Source organism: Alligator mississippiensis, chromosome 4 (assembly GCF_030867095.1).
Source record: "Alligator mississippiensis isolate rAllMis1 chromosome 4, rAllMis1, whole genome shotgun sequence".
Lineage (NCBI taxonomy): Eukaryota > Metazoa > Chordata > Crocodylia > Alligatoridae > Alligator > Alligator mississippiensis.
In genome coordinates, this window is record NC_081827.1 from 235,838,568 (window position 1) to 235,859,945 (window position 21,378).

Sequence of the window (21,378 nt, forward strand, 5' to 3'; positions counted from 1 at the left end):
TCAGAGCTGCGGGCGGAGGGAGGGACTTTCGGAGCTGCGGGAGGAGGGGGAAGGGGTTGAAATAGCGGCTTCTTTTAAACCCTCGCTGCCCTCCGCCGCCTCTCCCCCGAAGCAGCGGGTGCGGGGGCGGGCAGGGCAGGGCAGGGGAGGGAGTGCGGCGCTGCAGCCATGCGGCCGCTCGCCGCCCTCCCCCGGGGCGCGGGGCCGGGCGCGGGCGCGGGGCGCTGCGGGGCGCGGGCGGGCGGCCGCGCTGAGGGTCCCGGGGCCCCGCGCGCGGCGGGCGGGATGCGCGCGGGGCTGGGCTGGGCGGCAGGTGGTCGGAGCCGCGCAGTCCTGCCCCCCGACGTGGAGATGCGCGGCAGGCGAGGCCGGGAGCTCCGCGCCTAGACGGCCGCCACCATGAGGTCCCTGCAGCCACTGCCTCTGCTCGCGGTGCACGGCCTGCTGCAGCTCGTAAGTCCGCGCCGGGGCCGGGCGGGCGGGCGGGGCGGGGGGAGGAAGGCGCGGCTCCAGGCTTGTTTGGGGCAACTTTCCCCAAGAGCCGCGACGGGCGAGGGAGAGCTGTCGGGATGTGGGGACGGGGACGGGGACGGCTTTGGCATCCGCGCCCGGCCGGGCTGTGCTCCGAGGAGCCGAGCGTGGTTGCGGGAGGAATGCCCGCGGCGCTGGCACCTGCGGCTCCACCGCCCAGCCCGAGCCCGCAACCCCGGCACCACGCACGGATCCCACCAACTTGCAGCTCCTAGTGCCTGGACCGTGCCTGTAGGACCAGACAGGACATAGAGATATTTTTCATGTTTTAAAGCTCTTTTGGTGCCTTAAAATGATTGTGATGGATGGGTGGAGTTTATTGCTAGAGTCTGCACAGGGCTTTCTGTAAGTTGCCTTTTTGGAACCGGAGGGCAGAAATATGCACCTATGCAGAGGACGGTGTAGTCCCCGCTGTACCAAGTGGAGCAGGGCGTGGAGACAACGTCGGTGTAAAATGTGAAAGGACAAAGGGATGAATTCAAGTGAGATGCACTCTGCGTAGGTGTGGAAAGAGCAGGATGTCTAGAAAAATAGGGAAAAAACTGAGCGGTGCTCTTAGGACATGAATGGTAGAAAATCAGCAATCTGCTTTTTCAGGCTAGTGAGGTGAGAGAAACAGAAAACGTTTGACAGGGGTTTGCCAGCCTTACCTAGCGTCGTGTTATGCTAATTGTATCCCAAAACGCTGCTTTTTCAGGAGCATGCTGGCTGCTCACGTAATTCTCCCTCATTCATGCTCCAAAAGTTCTGCTTCTCTTCCTTAGCTGCCTTGGATCTGAAAGTTTGTCACTATAGTCAATAGGGAATGTGTAATAAACCTTGAAGGGATTAAACACCCTCCTTAAGAACTGAATTCTAATATTACAGCATGAGTTGATTGATTAGTTTTTGAGGAAGCTTATGTCAAATTCTAATCCGTTTTTGGATTGTGCTTGTCTTGTAATGTTTTTTTTGCTCCAGCACTTTATCATAGCAATGAAGCACGGAGCTGCAGCCCTGCGATAAGGCACACATTTCTTTCACACTGCTCTCCTTTTGGACAATAAAAGGCTGTTTACATTCTTCACATTCTTACAGCACAGTTTCCAGCTAAACAACACACAGGGGTTAGGGATGTGAATGGAAGGCAGTAAATGGATTACAAAGTTGCTGAGCTGGAGAGAAGTAAATTGAAACACTTCCCTCCACACAACACACCATGCCTTTTTCTTTTTCTTTTTTTTAAACCAAATATCAAAGAAAGTGATTAAAACTTATCCCAGCAGACAGCATTTGTGTTGCACATGATTATGGATGTTGTTGCAAACTTATTTGCTGTGTTCTGACAATGGTTTGTGTGAAGGCTGATCACTCTGAGAGAATCAAAAGGTGCTTTCTTTGATGTTACTGAACTCTTACTCAGTTAATACCTATTCTCAGATGATATAACCCATATAACGGGGGGGGGGGGTGTTCATTTTTCTGTTTTTATTATTTACATCATAAGCAAGTAAAGTTTTGGAGGCACTTGGTCCTATAGTGTTTACTAAAAACTTACTAAGAACCTAAATCAGAACAAAATGAGGTTGTCTTCAATTTTTAAGCATAATTTAAGGGCATGCTTTAAATTGAGTACATTGTGGAAATATATTAAAAAATAACTTGTGCTAATACATTTTTCCACACTGCTTATACCACCACCATGTTCATCTAACCTTTGTATCCGGTTAACCATAACTAAGCTACAGTTTCTTATAAACAGAATCCTGAACTGACATTGTAAACATTTGGTTTCTATGGCCGTGTATAGAATAGGTGTCCCTGTGCTACTGTTTGGCTTGGTGGTCAATTTTCCAATGACTAATAGCTTCTTGGAATCTAATTAGGACAGTCTTAACAAGCTGGTGTTAGTTATATTTTATTAGGTCTTGCCTCTCTTTTGAAAACTAAAGATCAGCATAAAAATACTAATACTACACAAGAGGTTCCGTCTTACAGCTCACGCAGAAGAATACAATTTTTAGAATTACAATATAACAAAATGCTTGTAACTAAGAAATTCTGTATAATCAGCAAACCTTTGTCATTAACTAGGTAATTTTCATTTTTAAGGGAAACAGAGGTGCTAGAATGCAAGAAGATTATAGTTCCAGTGAGAATGCCACATTCTTAAGGAAGCTTAAACTCATTTCAAACCAGCTCCAATTCAAAGTTGATATTTGTTTTACAAAGACAAGTAGATGTGGGTGTATGTTATGCATATGCATGCCTTATGTGCAAATATTAGGGGAACTTTACAGATTGGAGAAACACTAGTGATTCTGACAGGTTTCACATTCCACTTCTTAAAATAGTGCTAGGCAGATATTTATGTGCCATATCCACTATTGCTCAACCAAAGTTTGTTTACAGTATATATGAGTTACGCTTCTAATACTCTGCTGTATTTTTCTTTACTAATATCAAGGTACGTAGGTTTATATGCACATACATACTTCTCGCATTACTTTGTATATTCAAGTATGTTAAATAACGAGAATGCATGCCACTGTACAAGATTACTACATTTGCCAACTCATTACTCTCTGAATTTATAAATCAGTTTACTCCGTACCACACCAGTCAATATACATCAAAGGGATAATTTGCTACATGCAATCAATACTTATCTGGGCAGTTATTGGATAAATAGCAACAAGGCAAAAAAGTGCTACTACAGATTATGGCTAATACTTACTTTTGGCTTATGTTGAGTATTGTGTCACTTAGATGCTGAATTGTGAAGTAATTTTTCAGTCCCACATTACTTATATTTTTATGAAAAATGGAATTGTACATACTGAAAGTAGAAAAGACCTCATGTATTAGGGATATCTAGCCTATCCTTTGTCATCACTGAATTGTTTCCTAAGTACATCTGCCAATAGTTTTTAATTCAGGGTCTTAAGTGATGGAGTTTCCACCATTGCATGTGGGATATTATTTTTCATTCTAGCAAATCTTACTGCTGGGAAGTTTTCCTGAAATTCAGCATATTTTTTCTAAACTTCATAACATTTCATTATATTCCTCCACTTATATTTGCTGCTTAAAAATGTGTATTTATTTCACAGTATTTGCATAAGCCCCTAACTTAAAATGCATTGAAATTCAGAAAGAAAAGAAAATCAGCCACTAAGGAACATATGCTGCTTTTGAACCAAAGTCTGTTTTTTTTTTTTTTTTTATCCCTGTAGGAATGGGAGAGTGCTTACACTTTGTTTCATTGTTTTACATTTATAGACAAATAAGGTAAAAAGTAACTTTGTTTTTTTTTTCCTGAAGCCTTCCAGAGTAATAGTTTTAAAAGAATTATAGCAGCATTTATTAGTCCCTATAATTAAACTTGTGTCAGCATTTCTATTTTTTTCTTATAATCATTTCTAACCTAGCCATAAACATTATCATTTGGAAAACCATTACCAGGCCTGGTGTACACCTAAAAAGAAATAACTTTACAAAAAATGTAAAGCAGTTGAGTAACTTTTAAGGTGTATTTGAGGAAGGAGAAGTGATTATACATTTAGGAACACATTAGGACTAGGTAACAAAGCTTTCATTTAGATAAATTCAGAAAGAAAGTTAGGTCATTTGTGTTTATAGATTAATACTTTGGATTTAACATTAAGAACATTAGTAGAATCCTCTAGTGTCACAAGACTCCCCACAAACACAAATGTCTTGAAACCTAGGACAGTCCAAGTTAAGTTTGCAATTAAAATGTGTATTTGGGCAGTATGGAAATGCAGAGCCAAGATCCCCCAGACAATTTTCCTTCTCCCATATTTCTGTTAACCTGTGTCTCTTCTGCATAAATTAATGTGCACTTCAGTGTCATGTCAAAAACCATATTTATGTGCAGTAAAATTAAGCTAGTGCACATTAAGCATCACTAAAAGAGCATGTGCTTTTGCTGCTGCACATTAGGGGAACCTAATGCGCATTTATGTAGTACTTCACATTAGAAGTACTAAGTTTAATGTGCAGTAGCAAAAGCTCATTAATGAACGTGTAGACGTGTCCACTGAGTTCTAAATATTACCTAAATTCAGCTGTTCTAGCCTTGTGAAGGAGGTAAGTCGTATAATTTACATTGGACAGATAATGTACCTAGGGAACCAGAAGGTTGTAGAATCTTTAAAAAAAAAAATGAAATAGGTGGCTAATAGAGTGGTACAGAAGCAACATATTCTAATTTGATGCCTATGCCTAATCCACTAGATCAAAATGCAATGCTTGCCTTCCTAACCAAGCCATGCAACCTCTGTACATCTTAATGTTTGCCTTGCTTTGTAAAGTGCTTTGAGATCTACACACAAAAATGTGCTAAAAGTTTTACTAACTAATAACCTGAATTGAGGAACGAGAACCTGAAGTACAGTTAAAGTAAAAGTCTGTTTCATTTTTCAGAAGTGACTTGGGCACATAACCTGCCTAGGCCCTTCTGACAATCTAACTGAAACCTCCCATTAGAAACTAAATAGCTTTGAGAATCTGGTCCTTAGCATCACTACTGACTTCTTCCCAAGTTACACAAGGGCTTTCGAAAAATGTACCCTAAATGCATAGCAAAGGTTTGGCAGTAAGAACTGTTGTGGTCTAGTGGAATGGATATGAACCTAGTATTCCCAAAACTATTTTTTGTATTCATGCATGATTCTGCATAATAATGTATAATCCTTCATACATAACAATGAAAATCTGATGCGTATACATCTTTAAAGGGTCCAGATACCCATAGGTACTGAATGTAAACCCTTAAAAACGCTAATTAAGTTCATATGTATACCAGCTGAATGACAGGCTTTTGTAAAGCATACATGCTGAGAAGATAGCTAACGTTTCTTGTTCAGCCATTTAAGGCCATCAGGTCAATAAAAATTGCCCAGGTGTAAAAATGTAGATTTTAATATTCAAGAATTATTTGGATGTTGCTGGTCAATAAACCACATTTTACATGTCTATAAATCTGTTTTCACATCAGCCGTATTTTAGAAGCCTGTATATTTACCACAAAAGGTAAGGCTAAGGAGTAAAATCTTGAGCACTTGCATGAGATATTTTTCTGCTTTTCCCAATGTAAACTACTTGATAGTTAACAATAACGGACATTTTTACAAAAAAGATACATGCCATGCATCTAGATTAAAAGAGAACTGTATGTGCATGTCTCTTCCTTCCTTCCTTCCTAAAACTGTCGTTTTGCTGTGAAGCAAAAGAGTTTGCCTGAGATCAATATATGAGGAGCTAAGAGGAAAAATGTGAAAGCTCTCATGCTGACCCGGCCAGCAGCAATTAAACCTTAGTTTAACTTTGAGACAAGTTAATTTCCTCATCCCTTTTCTCTCCTTACTCTAATGCCAGAGTAGCCTATTTATATTCTGAAATACTTCTAAAATGTCTGTATTATTCCCTCTTGTCATCTTTACATTTAATTTCCAGTTATCAAGTCCAGTTGTTTAATATATCATAAAATATCTTTAGGGAATTTATGGACTCATGCCAGTTAAAAAAGAAAAGTTACCAACATAGTCTGTGTTTTTACTAGTACAGGATTGCTTTCTACAGTATGTTTTCCATTACTTTGTGTACTCTAGGATTAGATAACTCAAGAAATACAATGCCGGCCATATTTCTTAGAAAACTTTGTTCCACATATTAACAAAGGATATATTTACAAGTTTTCCCTGATATTCAGCCTAAATCCTGATCTCTAGCAATTTTCTTCTAATTTCGTCCCCTGACTTCATTGTTTCGCTTTAGATCAGGGATGGCCAACCTGTGGCACAGGGGCCATAAGTGGCACAGGCAGCCTCTGTGTGTGGTACATGGCAGATTATGGCAGCGTTTCCCAACTGGTGTGCCACGGCACACTGGTGCACTGTCAGGTATGTCCAGGTGTGCCGTGGCATTTGGGGCTGGAGCCACGCCTCCCGCCTGCTGCTGCTGTGGACACAGACAGATGGGGAGCATGGCTCCAGCCCAAAATGCAGTCTGGCTGGCAGTGCACCACCCCTCCCCATCGGTGTCTGGCTGGTCTCACGCCACCTTCCCCCTCCCCCACCCCCCTATCAGTGTCTGACTGGCCACGCGCCACTCCTCCCCTCTCCCTCCCCCCCACTCTGCATCCAGTGTGCCACGGTGCTTTTTTATTTAGGTAAGTGTGCCCTGGGGCGAAAAAGGTTGGGAAATGCTGGATTAGGGAGGGGACAAGCAGCACAATGGCAGATAGGGCAGGGAGCAGAAAGCAAGGAATCACATCAGACAGGGAGCAGAAAGCTGCAGCTTAGTTAGGGCACACAGGGTAGCAAGCAGAGCAGCAGATCAGATAAGAGATTGGCGTGGCACTCAAGGAGGGTGGGTATGGGGTTAATTTGTGACATGCTGGCAAAAAAGGTTGGTTCCCACTGCCTTAGATCATTCAAACAATGTATCACTGTGCTTGGTATTTATTGCAGGTTCTTTTACTGTTTAGTTTATAGTAACACCCTAAAGGAAGTGGCTACATGACTGCCTGCTGTTGTCGCTGGCATACACTCCTGAGCATGCCCCATCTACCTGCTTCTACTCGCCCATGCCAAACCCTACCATGGAAGTTTAAAACAGAGATCTTGACAATAGCCACAGAGGAGTGTCAGAAGGAATGTAGCAGACACTTGATACAGACACCCCTTAAATATGCTAGGATCTCTGTAAGACTAAAAAAACAGTCCCGTTCTCAAAGATAAGGCTTTCTGCCCTGCTGGCAGCTCGTGCAGGGGGAGATGTGGCCAGAGCCAGCCTGGGCATCACCTCCTTACCGCCCCCTAATCCCCTCTCCCATCTCACAGGGGATTGTTCAGGAATTACCCATCCGCCAATGTCATGGTATGAATATGTTGTATTGCCTGGCACTTGCTGGCTCCCTGAGACGGGAACTAGGAGGTTTGTTGGGAGACAAGGATGACTCTGTGCCCTGGGAGTCTGCTCCAAACAGATCCCTTTGCTGCTTGGGCAGCTGCTTGTGTATACCAGCTTTGTTTGTGCAGCCAGGAGACTTGGGGCTGGTAGGGGCCAGAGCCGCCTTCTCGCTGGAAGGGGCTTGTGTTGGCTCACTGTGAGCAGGGCTGGTAGGGGCCAGTGCTGCCTGCTCACAGTGAGCCGACACTGGCCCCTACCAGTGAGCAGGCAGCTCTGGCCCCTACCAGCCCCAGATCTCCTGGTTGCACAAAGCTGGCACAGACAAACAGCTGCCCAAACAGCAAAGGGATCTGTTTGGAGCAGAACCCCAGGGCACGGAGTCACCCTTGTGTCCCAGCAGGCCACTCCCAGCTTCCATCTTGGGGAGCCAGCAAGTGCTAGGCAATGCAGCGTGTTTCTAGTCTGCCATCAGCAGATGTGTAATTCCTGAACGACCCCCTGTGAAACAGGAGAGGGAATTAGGGAGCAGTAATGAAGCACTGCCTGGGCTGGCTCTGGCCATGCCTCCTGCCATGTGAGCAGCCAGTGGGGCAGAAAGCTGGGCAGACCCTGGCTGGGGTCCCCGTGCTGGTGAGAGAGAGGGGAGATGGGGGGAGTTAATTCCCCACCCTCCCTGCCTTTGCCTGAGGCTGCTGTCCGGGCTGGCTCTGGCCACACCTCAGCTGCACAACCGGACAGCAGGGGGGAAAAGCCAGGCAGACCTGGGCTGGGGGTCCATACAGGTGGGACAAGGGAGGCAGGTGGGTTTTATCCTTCTCCCTTCACCTAAGCCTGTTGACCCATGCCTGCCACCCCTCCACTCCAGCAGAGAAAAGTCTGGCAGGGGCTGCTCTGTTCCCACCACACAGACCAGGCTGTGCTAGCTGGGCTTCCCACCCCCATCCCCTTGCCAGCCCACATCACTGCTCATGCCAGGGAGCAGGGGGTGGGGCCAGCCTGGCTCTGCTCTAGCAGAGAGCACAGACCAGCCCAGGGCTGGGCATGCTGGAGGACTCTGATTTAACTTGAACCAGAAACTGGTTTGACCTAAATCAGTTAAGTCTGATACTATATTCAACCAGGTTTATCTTTAAAAAGTTCCAACCATTTTGAAACCAGTTTATGTGCACTGAACTTCTGTTCTGTTACAGGTTTAAACCAGTTTCTCATCACTTAAACCAGTTAATGTGCAACTTCTGTCCCTAGCCCATGTCTACGTGGAGCCAGCTGATGTAAACACAGAGCTTTTGGCAGGACTGAGACCTATAAGGCAAGAAAACAAATGAAGAATGGAAGAAAAAGCCAAAACAAGAAAGCCTTGCTTATGGATGCACAGTTAAGGCTAAGGAGTTTTGCACTAAAAGGAAAGCTTTAAGAATTTGTTATGTCTAGAGTACATTCTATTTTTCCCAACATTGTAACGCTTACTGTTTGAGTAAAGAGTTTACTTTCTATTAATTTAGGAGTTAATCAATTAATTAGTTTGATTTAAATTAAAAACCTCTCAAAATACATTTTATCACCTGATCGTCATCACAAATTGTTCTTAATAACAGAAGTCACTCATAGCAATTTTAGAGATCCAGTGAGAAGGGAAAAGGAAAAAAAAATAATAGGTATCTCTCTAAAATCAGCTTTATCTAGTGTGGGACCACGGACACTGAACTCCTGAATCATAATTATTCTGCCATTACATGGCAAAATATGTAAACTCTGCATTTCTATGCTAAACATATTTGGATTTCATTGAACTTTATGAATTTAGGAAATTTAGCATTCAGTATTAATGTTTGTTTTGGAGATGTCTTCCAATTTGTTTTATTTTAAATTACTGATGTGTGATAGTTTGATGTATCTGTTGTCTGAAAATATAAACACATGGCTGGACATTTGTTAGGCTTCTGTACTTTATTTTGTTTCTATAATTGCTTTATCATGATAAATATTTAGTTTTTGGGAGAAGCTGAGTACAGTCAGTGTTGAACTGAAGGAAAGGAAGGCTGGGACTGGAGGACTTAAAGCAGGAAAAATAGGACAGGAAGATAAAAATGGAAAAAGGAGAAGGGACTGTGAGAGAATGAAAAAGCACAGTGGGCAGGAAGAGTGAGGCTGGGCAGCCATGGGTCGGCAGACGTATGTACAGGGCACCAACATGGAAGCAACAGCAACATAGCTTATGGCACTGCATTTCAGAGTTAAGTGGACAATTATATCAGGATGTTGTGCATGTTTGTCTCAGATACTGCTGTATCTGGGGAAAAGAGGCTGGGTCTAGTCCCCAAGATGTGTTCCTCCGGTTTGATGGGGAGAAAACAGGAATAGGGGATCTAGAGTCCCTGTCTAGCCTCAGTCATAAAAAGGTGCAAGGGCTAGAATGCAAAGAATTTGGGGATTCCCATAGTGTTATGGATACTGCTTCTGTTTATCCCTTGGGGGAGAGGTCAGTAGGCCTAATAGTCCAGGTGTGTCCCTCTGGGTTTAGGTTAGGGTGGACAGAGAGTAATGAAAGCTCTTATCTTCCCTCCGCACATTGGGCTGTGAAAGGCTGCATTCTTGATGGTGAAAGAATCGGGAAATTTACGTTCTTCCTCTCTTGGCAGCTGTTAGTGATCCCCACGTGGAACAGAGGGGTGGATTGGTGCGTACAAGGCAGGAGGCCTCTGATTTATCCCCTGTGCTTTAGGTGTGGTTGCCAGTAGTGGCCGTGCGTAGACGAAATGAGGAGTGTGTGCACACAACACTTTAAAGCGGGCTAAATGCTTTTGCACTGTTTTAATGGTGTCAGTGTTTGCATGCCTCGGTGGTGTATTGTGCATTAATTTCAGCCACTGTAGGAAATTCGGTAGCACAATGTGCCTTAAATGAATTGGGATGCAGCAAACTAAAACTCCTCGGAGTCCAGGAGTTTTGGGGAAATTTTCCTTGACTCCAAGGAGTTTTAGTTTGCTGCTTCTACAGCCGTGGAGTAAAGCACAAGGCTCCGTGCAGCTCCGCGGCTGTGCAGGAAGCCCTGCAGGCAGCCTGGCAGCAGCCCGGGAAGGCAGGCTCCACCCAAGAAAAGTGGCAAGCCTGACCTTTTTTTTCCCCCCCTTGCCCTGGAGCCTGCCTGACTGCCTGAGTTGCACGGGGGCCCGGTGCTTCCCTGCACGGCTGCAGTGCTTTCTGGGACTACCCGAGCTGGGTGCCTGCTGGTGGCTGGGGGCACCACCACTGGCACAGAGGGAAGCTCCAGCCCCCGGACTGCTCCACCCACCAGCAGCTTGCCCTCCCCTCCACCCCGCTGGAGAAGCAGGTAAGCTGGGTGTGTGCATGACACTGGGGTTTAATCAGTCCTAAATTGAAGCAGTGTTTTTTAAAAACTTACCGCTTCAGTTTAGGGCCCTTGTTTCATCTATACACACCCAGTAAGAGCAAAAGTTAGGTTCCTTCTTTATTACCAATACTGTGGCCAGGTACAGACCTTGCTTTTACCAGTATAAGTGATTAGAAACTGGTCTATACCGATAACAGAACAGAAGTTTGGTGCCCACAGACTTGTTTAAAAATGGCAGAACCATTTTTACAGAAAACCGCATAACTTAGATCAATTCCACCTTGGGCTCTTGAATGTCTGTACCTATCCTGAATGTAACATTTCCCCAAATCAAATTTTCTTCCTAACTCAAGCAATTGTCTGCCTACCAGTAAAGGCAGAAGTCCTGTCAGCACACAGTGGGAATCTGTGCCTTGTGACATTAATATTTTAACTAATATTTTTTCTGTTTATTATATACCTCTTCTTAGTCAAGGTATCTTTTGAGTCCCCCGGGCCACAGCCACCTCTAGGAGCCTCGACATAAAAGAGCATACAGACTCAGGATTGATTATCTTTCAGCTTCCCCTTTGGCAGACCAGAGCAGAGTGCTGCACAGCTCACCCAGTCTTCCCATCAGAAGAACGGGGCAGTGGAACATTGCCAAGGGGGCGGTTCACTTCCCTACTGAGTATACAACTGTGTATGTAGGGAAACAATCAAAGCCAATGACACTGCACCATCCCAAGTATAGCAGTGTCCCTTTACTAATACACTGCTCTTTAATAATACCTGTTGCTTCTTCAGCCACTTCTAGTTCATTTGATACCGTCTATGTAAAATTTTAATTAAAATTTCTAGTAGGATTTAAATTAGATAGCTTTGTGATATGCTTTCCAAAACTAAGTTCTATTATGTATAGCTGCACTAAAGAATAATAAAATAGTTTGATATTTACTGTATTCAAAGATAAAAAGAAATAGGTTTGAATAGAGCTAAAGTTGAATAGAGCTAAATTTTAAGTAAAAACCATTAATATCAGAACCACTTATTTAGAAATCCAGAAAAATCAAAGTTAAGGTACCACTGAAAAGAAATCCAAACTTACTGATGCATGGAAATGCACATGTGGGGAACATTAACAGCCTTGAATCTTCCCCGAAATAACACCAGGAGGGGAAAATGTGAGGAACACAGCCTGAATGCCTTTAAAATTTCTTTTAACCCAATCTTGGACCAATTTCTTTACTGCCTTCTCATAGCATATTCTAGAGAGCAAAGCTTAGATTATTTGAATGCATTTTCTTACCTCAACATGCTTAATTTCATTTAACTGTAACCTCATGTCTGAATGTCTGCAACTTCTAATATTTGATAATATTATTGATGTCCTTTTTGTACTTGCAATATTTCTTTTTTTCCTTCTTCACTATTAAAATATTATACATGATCACTTAATAAACAAAGACAGTGGTGCCATGTGATATTACTAATGAGTTGAAGGTATTAAATATCACCCTTAAGACATTTTTTTTCTTTTAAGGCTGGGTATACCAATACACCATAGCAGCATAGCTGCAGAAAAGTAGTGGTGAATTTGGTCTTTTTAATTTGTATTTTAATTTGTGGTTTAAAGGTCTGAGTTTTTGCAAGCTGATACTATGTGAGAGGTTAAGTAACAGATGCCAAGGCCCTAAGTTTTAGTATGTCAAAACTTTGAAATCTCTTCCCACCTGTCTACCTGGGCAGTACAATGATAGAGAACTGAGCCTTAACAGAATAGTCACCTGGTTCTTTAATAGAATAGAGACAGTTGGAGCAAGCAACCTGTGAAAGAGTACTTCAGACACCTGTAATGGAGTCAGTGGTATGATACTACAGAAAACAGTTCTTTTTATGCACACTAGCTCTAGAGAAAGGGTAGTAATTGATTGAGCTACTTCTGTACTATGGCACCAATCACAAGTTGTCTGAGCTGTTGACCTGGCTCTGTCAGCAGCTTAGGTGGCATCACATATTCAACTCAACACTTACTAAGTATAGCTAAAATGCAAGTGGAGGCATGTTCAAGTAGTTTAGCACATGTTAAGTGCCCTTGTGGTGTTGTTCCCTTTCAGGCAAGGGTCATCTCATAACACATACTAACTTTAATAGAGGGCTGCATTCCAATCATTTGCAATTGTTGCAAATGAATTTGACACACCACTGGAACAGTCACAATGTTTAATATGTCCCAGCCTTAAAATGATTGCAACTGTTGCAAGTAAACATGTGACAGGGCCCTTAGATAACCCAAACAGGGGCAATAACTGTTCAAAACTTAATTTCTTCTCAAATAGTCGATGGAATATAGTTCAATAATTATATAGTGGACTATATGAATGGTTTCTTTCTTTACTGTCTTTAGTTCTTTACAGAGATCATTCAGGACAAGAAAAAGATGGACACATTCTAAATTTCTTATTGGATCGATTTTTAAATTAATTTTAACACAAATTTAACAGATTCACCTGGAAAATTCTCAGAAAATTCATTCTGGGCACATCTACACATGTAAGTAATATGATGCAGTAAACTCCAGCACATATCGCACTGGAGTTTATTGCTTCTGGGTGTGCTGTTTAAATGTGCACCAGGGACTGCAACACATCGAGCTGGGTCAGAGCAGCCCTGGCTGGCAAGGCACTTGGGCAGGACAGCTTGTCAGCCCAGGGCTGTTCCAACCCAGCTCGATGTGCTGCAGAGGGGCTGGATGGGGCACAAGGGTGCTCCAGTGCAGAACCAGCTGGCAATGAAGCACCCTTGTGTCCTGCCACCCTGTCAGCATCTAAACATGTATTGCTGCATGCTAAAGAATGCCACCATAGGATAGTAACCTATTAACAGTGGAGTTGATTAGTTTTCCTAACCTATGGCAGAGTGTCATGGTGTGGGGTCCCCAGGGATGGCAATGATGCCCCTAGGAGTCCATGACAGTGCCACTCTTGCCCAATGTGCACCCTTTTTCTCGCCTGCCACATCTTGCTGGTTATTATAAGAAATAGGGAGGTTGCCCTCAAGTTTGTTTGGACACAGTCCTGATGGAGCCCACTGAACACTGTGGGTTCTTGGACCCCTTTTTGGGTCCTGCTCAAAATAGATGCCTCACAGGACACCCTCAGCCTTATGAGCTAGATGTGTGGCTCCAAAACCACCCCTTTGCCGTGTCCTCTTCCTAAGCAGTTTCTGCCCTTAAAGGAGCAGGCATTTTAGTGCCCTGCAGCACAGAGTTAAGTAGTTTACTACAAATAGGGCCACAGGTTGGGTTCACACTTACAGGTTAGGCCACGGGTTGTAAGCTTCACACTTACAAATTTTTTTCTGTCCACAAGGGGAAAAAATGTTTTCCCTCAAAGAAATGGGCAATAACCATAGCCTCCTAAATCCATGGATTCAGCAAGATATCCTAGAGACTGGCCACCGCCTAGACAACATGGCTATCTCAGAGACCATTAGCCCACAGAGTTCCTGCTGACTGCTAGCTGAAAAACCAAGCCACAGAAGTAATGGAGAGAGGCTTTCTAGCCTGCTCCTTCAGCCTCTCCTGGGTGCATCTACACATGCACTTTACTGCAGAGTTGCATAGTAAGATCCATAGTAAAGTGTCACCACCTAGATGTGCACCAACATTAGGGCACAGTAACTTAATTAACTCTGCTGTAATATAGTACTGTCTCAGTGTGTAGACTCTGCACCCGGGAGCAGCTCACTCCGGCTCGAACTGTTCCTGAATTTATTGTGTCGTGTTAGTGTCATGTGGAGATGCACCCCCTGTGAAGGTCTCCTTGTTTTGGTAGTGAGCTTGGGTGTGTAAAAGTCAGATCAAAACTAAGAGATACAGCAAACTGTACTTCCACTGCAATGCGCATATGTTAGCATTTTGGGGACAAACAAAGCCTTTTCCTTTTTTCCTCTCTCAAAAAATAGCTTTTTGTTACAGCAATCCTGGTAAAACTACTCCTGACAGAGATTTTCCCACAGATTTCTGAGGTCTGGTCTCATCTACTCCATTCTTCTTCAATCTCTTAATTATTGTCTTCTGTTAGGACTAAATGCACAGTTGAATGTACCAATCTCAAATCTTCTTAAAATAATAATACATTCTGAATGTGTGTCATTATCTTACCTTTTAAAATTAATCAGTGAGAGTAATTTCTGAGACTATTTAAAACAAAATGTGTTTAGAAGTAAGCATCAGTAAGTGTAAGACTGAAAGAAAAATATTGGCATGTTTTGTGCTCGGATCTGTTTTATGATATGAATCTTTTAATCTGTTTATGCAGAATTTCATGAGTTATCTGTTAGTAGTAATGGATAGTCTGACATTGCCAGGGCTAGGGAATTTAACCTCTTATTTTATTTAGTGACACCTTTTCTGTGTATTAGAAGGGGATCTGCTACCCTATACTTGCTTAGTCCACTCAAACTCCATGTTATCATTTTTAATAATCATAATGTTACATACTTAACTAGTCAGAAGGAAACAAGCTTTTGATATATTTCAAGTAATATACATGAAGATATTGCTACTAGCCTACTGAAATTTACCTTCTCATGACATTTTAATTCTAAATGAACATGATACTTTTATTTCTTGGCAGAGTAACAAGATTAATGTGGTCACTATCATAGTTTTGGTTTGATGGATTGGGTTGTCTCAAATTCAGATTAGCTACCAGATTTTTAATTGGGGTTAACAAAGCTGACAACTGTGAAGGAGACTTAAGTTTAAACAGTATATGAATTTTAAAGATGAAGTCCTTCTACTGCAAATAAGTAGCCGCTTTAACTGATCTCTCCTTTGCTATTTGATGCTCTCAAATACAATTAACAATGGCATAAAAGTGGAAATGGGTCCAACACACAAATACAAAAAATAACAGAATCTCACCCGAGATCTTGGACTTTGGTTTATTCTCTTCTAGAGAGTGGAGGTCCAAACAATATTGATATCTAGACAGAGACTTTACCAAGATACAGTCTATTCAGTTCTGGGGTTTGGGTTCATGTCCCACTTCTATCAAATATTCAGTGGGAACAGAAAGGAAGGAAGGAAGGATTTTAATGGAATAAAAACAATTTTTGCATATAAACAACAGTCACTTTTTTTCTTTGAACTGTTCCACTTTGGAATGACCTCCTAATTAGAGGGGGTTTGACATTTTTTATAGAAAAACCTGTATCCATAAAACAAAAAGCTTCCCAGACTCTCAGTTACAAGATTAGAGGCCAAACCCCCAGCCTTTTGGCTATTCTTCAGCGGAGAGAGCCTCTCTCACTCTTTGTGAAAACTTTGAAGGGTCCTGGTTTTATTCCAATGGGAACAAGAACATATTTTGAACATGGAAGTTTTTTGGAAAGGATAAACAGCTTCCTATCTGTCTTATTCCTGGTGTTCTGGTCACATGTCCCTGTTCCCAAGTATGGAATCACTAAGCCTTACATGTTGGGCTTTTATTTGTCATTCTAAAAAGTAAAAACATTCATTCTCACCTGACACAAAAGTGTGGCCTGACGGAAGCAGTCTGGTCTGGATGTTGATTGCTTTAGCTGGTTCTTGGTGAGCTGGGTGTAAAATAGTGGCTGCTCTGTTTTATGCTGAGAACTCTATCATGCATCAAGAATCAGGCAATTTAGGATCTAAGCCAAGAGGTTTGTCATGTAGAGGAAGTGTACAGAATATACTGATCTTAAACAAGGCAGAGAAAATAGGGGCATGGACACGTCTGGTTTGCACTAGTGTAATCTACCTTGAAAATAGCAACCTGAAAAAAGACCAATGTGTGACATACAGCCCTGTACCAGTGTCACTTGCTTGAATTACCCTGGGGAAAATCAGGAATAAAATTACAAGGTTTTAAGTGTCATGATGCCAGGGGTAGCCATTTATTCAAAGCAACCACTCTATTACTTGTTCTCCTTCCCCAAACACTGTAATGCCTGTCTTCTCTGTGTAACTGTCCTGGGATACCTATTCATATAAGTTGAACCCACTGAGTCATTTGGGACTCCATCCATGAAGGAATTTCACTATCACAATGGTGAGCATTACTACACCTAAATTTAGGAATCTGTATAGCCCTAAGTTAGGTGCTTAGGCTTCTTACTCCATGCATAGGGAACATAAAGTGCCTAAAAAGTGGCATGCACAAAACACAGAACACTGAACAAGAAGCTGCCTAAACTAGTCACTAGGAAATGCTGAGAGCAGAGGCCTGCCTCAGACTTAGGTGCCTTACTCTGGTCCACTCAGCTCAAATCTACATTACAAAGCTTCTGCCAGCAGCTCTGCTAGCTTTGCCATCAGGACATGGAGGCGGCTTGCCAACTTGGAAAAAACAAAACAGCACTTTATTTTAAACTCGGTGCACTCCTACGCCAAGCCCAACGCATGCCCAGAAGAGGCGTTGTGTTACTTGGACCCAGCTTTCTGAATTTCTGTATAGATCGGACACTTTAGTTCTTTCATCTAACAGCTGATTGAATCAGTTATTAGGTAAAAGTGCCGTAAAGCCCCCCTGAAGCACCTGATCTATGCAGATGCTGCAGAGCCAGGTCAAAGTAATGTGTCGCTGCTTCCAGTAAAGTGCGTGTTTGTGTTTTTTTCCCCCACATCTCTCAGCACCCATAGTGTGTCCTGAGAGGCAACTTCTAAAGGGACTGCAGCAGTCAGCCAAAGTTGGAGTGTGTCTACATGTGTCTTTGTTTGGTGTCCAAGTGATGCCAGAAGATTTTTGTCTTTATAGAGGTAGTGTTATGCTGCTGGCAGAAGAGCTATGGCTGAGGACACACTCACTGTTGTGCCAGCATAATCTGACTTCTGCTGGAAAAACCATGTTGTATAGACCAGACCTCAAAGTCTTGCACCCTCTCTTTGAGTAAGGTGTGTAAACCCTTTCTTCCAAGGATCAAGGAAAAAGAGAATGGGTCACCCCCATTTTATACAATAGCTCAGAGGTTAGAACATTAATTTATCAAGTAGGAGACATGGGCTGCATTTCATTGTCTTTATGATGGGGGTTTGACCCCCCACATAGTGCCCTAATCACCAAGCTATATGGTATCCTATATTCAATGGTCCCTCCCACTGAAGCTGTTCCAGTTTGCATTGACGGTAGGGGAAAGAGAGAAAGAGAGAGAGGGGGAGGGAGAAGGGCAGGAGATGCATCTTCTAGTCTCCTGGGCAGAGTAGGGACCTCTGGTCTCTCAGATGATAGATGAGTACTGTTACCAGTGAGCTGCTCACTGTGCCCTGTGAACATCTCCTGAGTGTTTGGGGCCTGCAGGTATGATATGCAAAGAATATCTAGTTTTGTATCCAGACAGTGTTCACCAAACAGTTATCTGTTTGTCAAGACGGAGATGATGCTCTGCATACTGAGAAGCAAGTCCTTAGACCTCTTAGGGAACTTTACTTTTGGAAACCTAGGTTGCTGTGGACTTCAAATACCTTCAAGCAGATGAGTTCAGGACTTGTACATCTAAGGGTGTGCACACATGTACTAAGTCAACTTAAAATAAGTCAACTTAACTAAGTTGACTTAAAATAAGCCATGTCAGAGTGTACACACATACAGCTCTTTGACATGGTGGCTGCTATCTTGTCAGTTAAGTCAGCTTAACTAATGCAACTCAAGATAATACACCACAAAGGTATATTATCTTGCACTGCATTTAAGTTGACTCTGCTCCACATATGTGTGTACTCTCTGACAGTTAAGGTGGCTTAACTTTCAGAAAGTTAGTTTGTGTGTAGGCATCCTAAAGTAGCAGTTGGGTGTCTAAATCCTTTTCCAGTTCTAGCCCTCAATGTCCTAACCATTCCTACAGCTCAGGCTGGTCTTATCAATTCTCAGAATTGGTTCAGTTTCAAGGAACACTGGTGATGAAAATTATTCCTGTAAAATCTGCTTTCTCCCAAGTCATTCAGCTCACCATAGAAGGAAGATATGGAAAAAAATCTATCCAGTATCTTCCTGCAAATGCAGAATTGTTCCCTTTAATACACTATCAAGTATTTTCCCCTGGCTTGGTTTAAAAGAACCAAATAATGGTCCCTAGGAAACTATTCCATGACAGACTCTATCTCATTGTTGGTAAGTTTTCCCTAATATTATGCCTAAAGTTTCCCCTTTTTTAATTTCTTCCCATTATGCTTCACTGTCTCCTTTTATATCATGCTCGAGACAGTTTTGCTTTAGGCAGGATTATTTGCCTGCTTCTGGGAACCTATTCTTCAAAGAGCTGTGATGTGAACACTATGACTCATGTCATATTCTGTCTCCCTTCCCCACTGATCTTTCTAGTGTCTCTCACACACATTTGGTGTGAGCTAGTCTTTTTTTCCCTGGTTTGTTTTTGCAGAACATCCTAAGAGAAAGGTATCCAAAATGCTAACTGAAACTATATTAAAACAGAGTGTCATTATTAAAAGACATCATCCGAACTGAGATTGTTAAAGAATTTGGCAAGGTGGCAGGTGAAAAGAATGGCTTGGATTCAAAAGAGTGGGGAAAATGATGTTCTGAATACTATATTTTACCAGTTCTCTTTTGGAGAAAGCAACCACTCATCATGACTAACTGTAGTGATATAGGCTATCTTGCACTCTGTGCTTTCTTTTGTGTTGATCTGACGGAACATTCTCTTTCTGGCATAAGCGTACCATCTTATTTTGCATATCCCTGTTCGACGCACGCTTCTTCCATGCCTTCTTTCAGCCTTAATTTACCAATAAGCAATGATTCCATTCAGCCCAACACAACAAACAGTAACGTATTGTCTTACATCTTCGATTATCAGCTTTTTAGGGCAAGGCTGTAGCTACCCCATGTTCTGTATAGGCACTGTTAATGCCCAAGAAATGAACAAATACAATGAATAGTAAATAAAAATGACTTAAAAAGACAAATAGAATCTGGGATTATATATAATCATCCTATGACACCAAGACTGTTTTGTTCGTGCATTCAACAATTTTTTTTAACATCAGCTCCTCAGACCCACTTCTCTTTGTAAATAATGACAACTTTCAGCAGCTGTCAACGTGTACAAAAAGCCTTTCTTGAGAAGTGTGGTAGAAAAAGACCATATGTTCTCTTGACAGAGGCCAGATATTACTACAAATATCCCATTCTTGAAGAAAATAAATCTAGACAAATCTGTAAAATAATCCTCCCATACAACACTGCAACCTGCTTCTCTTACAAGTCATCACCTCTAATAAACAAACGTCCTATACAGAGCTAGACAAAGCTGTTCTTCTGGTTTTACTGCTTGTAACCAGAAATGAGATCAATAAATGTGTGGAGAGAGATTCATCAATTTGGCTAGAAACATCAAGGTATATGTCTGCCTGATATATACAGTATGTGGAAGTGCCATCCTCTCAAAGAAAAAGCCTCAAGTATAAAATTATTGACCTTGGAGGAGAATGTACAGTAGAATCTTGCTAATCTGCACTTTGTTAAACTAGTCACCAGGTAAATGGCACTTAAAATTTATAGTCTCATCCTCCTCAGCAAAGATTTAATAGCAGATGTTGTAGAAAAATCTATTACTAAAATTTCATTCGTTTTATAAAATATACTATAGTAACAGTCTATTTATGACTATATTGTGAAGTATTATATATAGCTACAATTAACTACAGTTGACATGAGTGATTAAGTATATTTTAAAGTGCATTTATCTCCTTCAGGGGTGTACTTGGTAGCCGTGTTGGCCTGAGACAAAAAGACGTATAAAAAACTAGAACTCTTGGTTCCAAAATTATACTTTTTATTAAACCAACTGGAAAATGGCAAGAAAATTGTCCTTTTCTGCAAGCTTTCAGGATCAAAGTCCCTTCGTTAGGCTCTGGGAAAAGTGTAGATGGTACAAGATGGTAAAAAGTCCCCATAGGTAGGAAATAAACTTCATTTTTGCACAGAGGGAGCTGAAGATGGAAGGCTGTCCCTCTGGGTCCATGAGAGTGTCTTTGTGAGCTTTGTTGAGTAGCTCTTTGATGTGTTGATCAGGTAGAATTTTTATCTCTTTCCAATTTCTTTGCTTACTTTTTCCCTATAGCCCTGAATCTAGAGGATCAACTAATTCAGATCTCTGCACCTATTCAGGATGTCCCTTTAGTCCTTGAAATAGCTGCATGAGATGTGCACTAGCAGACCAAGTACAGGATCAAGATTTCATAGATTCATAGATGTAGGGTTAGAAGGGACCTAAGTAGATCATCAAGTCCGACCCCCTGCCCTGGACAGGAGAGAATACTGGGCTTATATGACCCCAGCTAGGTAATTGTCAAGCCTCCTCTTAAAGACCCCCAAGGTAGGAGCCAGCACCACTTCCCTTGGAAGTTGGTTCTAGATCTTAGCCACCCTGACTGTGAAGTAGTGCCTTCTAATGTCCAGCCTGAACCTAGTCTCAAGCAACTTATGGCTGTTATTCCTTGTTACTCCAGGGGTGCTCAGGTGAACAGGGTCTCTCCCATTTCCCGCTGGTCCCCCCCTGGTGAGTTTATAGACAGCCACCAGATCCCCTCTCAGCCTTCTCTTGTGGAGGCT

General features: G+C 42.4%; 1 protein-coding gene across 1 annotated transcript in view; it reads left to right on the plus strand.

The window, feature by feature from the left end:
* The first annotated feature begins 224 nt into the window (after positions 1-224).
* The window catches only part of NXPH2 (neurexophilin 2), a 64,041-nt gene continuing 42,887 nt past the window's right edge, over positions 225-21,378 (plus strand). The window contains exon 1 of the mRNA XM_019480619.2: positions 225-453. Within this exon, the coding sequence (XP_019336164.1) occupies positions 400-453 (54 nt within the window). The 5' untranslated portion in view covers positions 225-399. The remainder of the gene's footprint in view (positions 454-21,378) is intronic.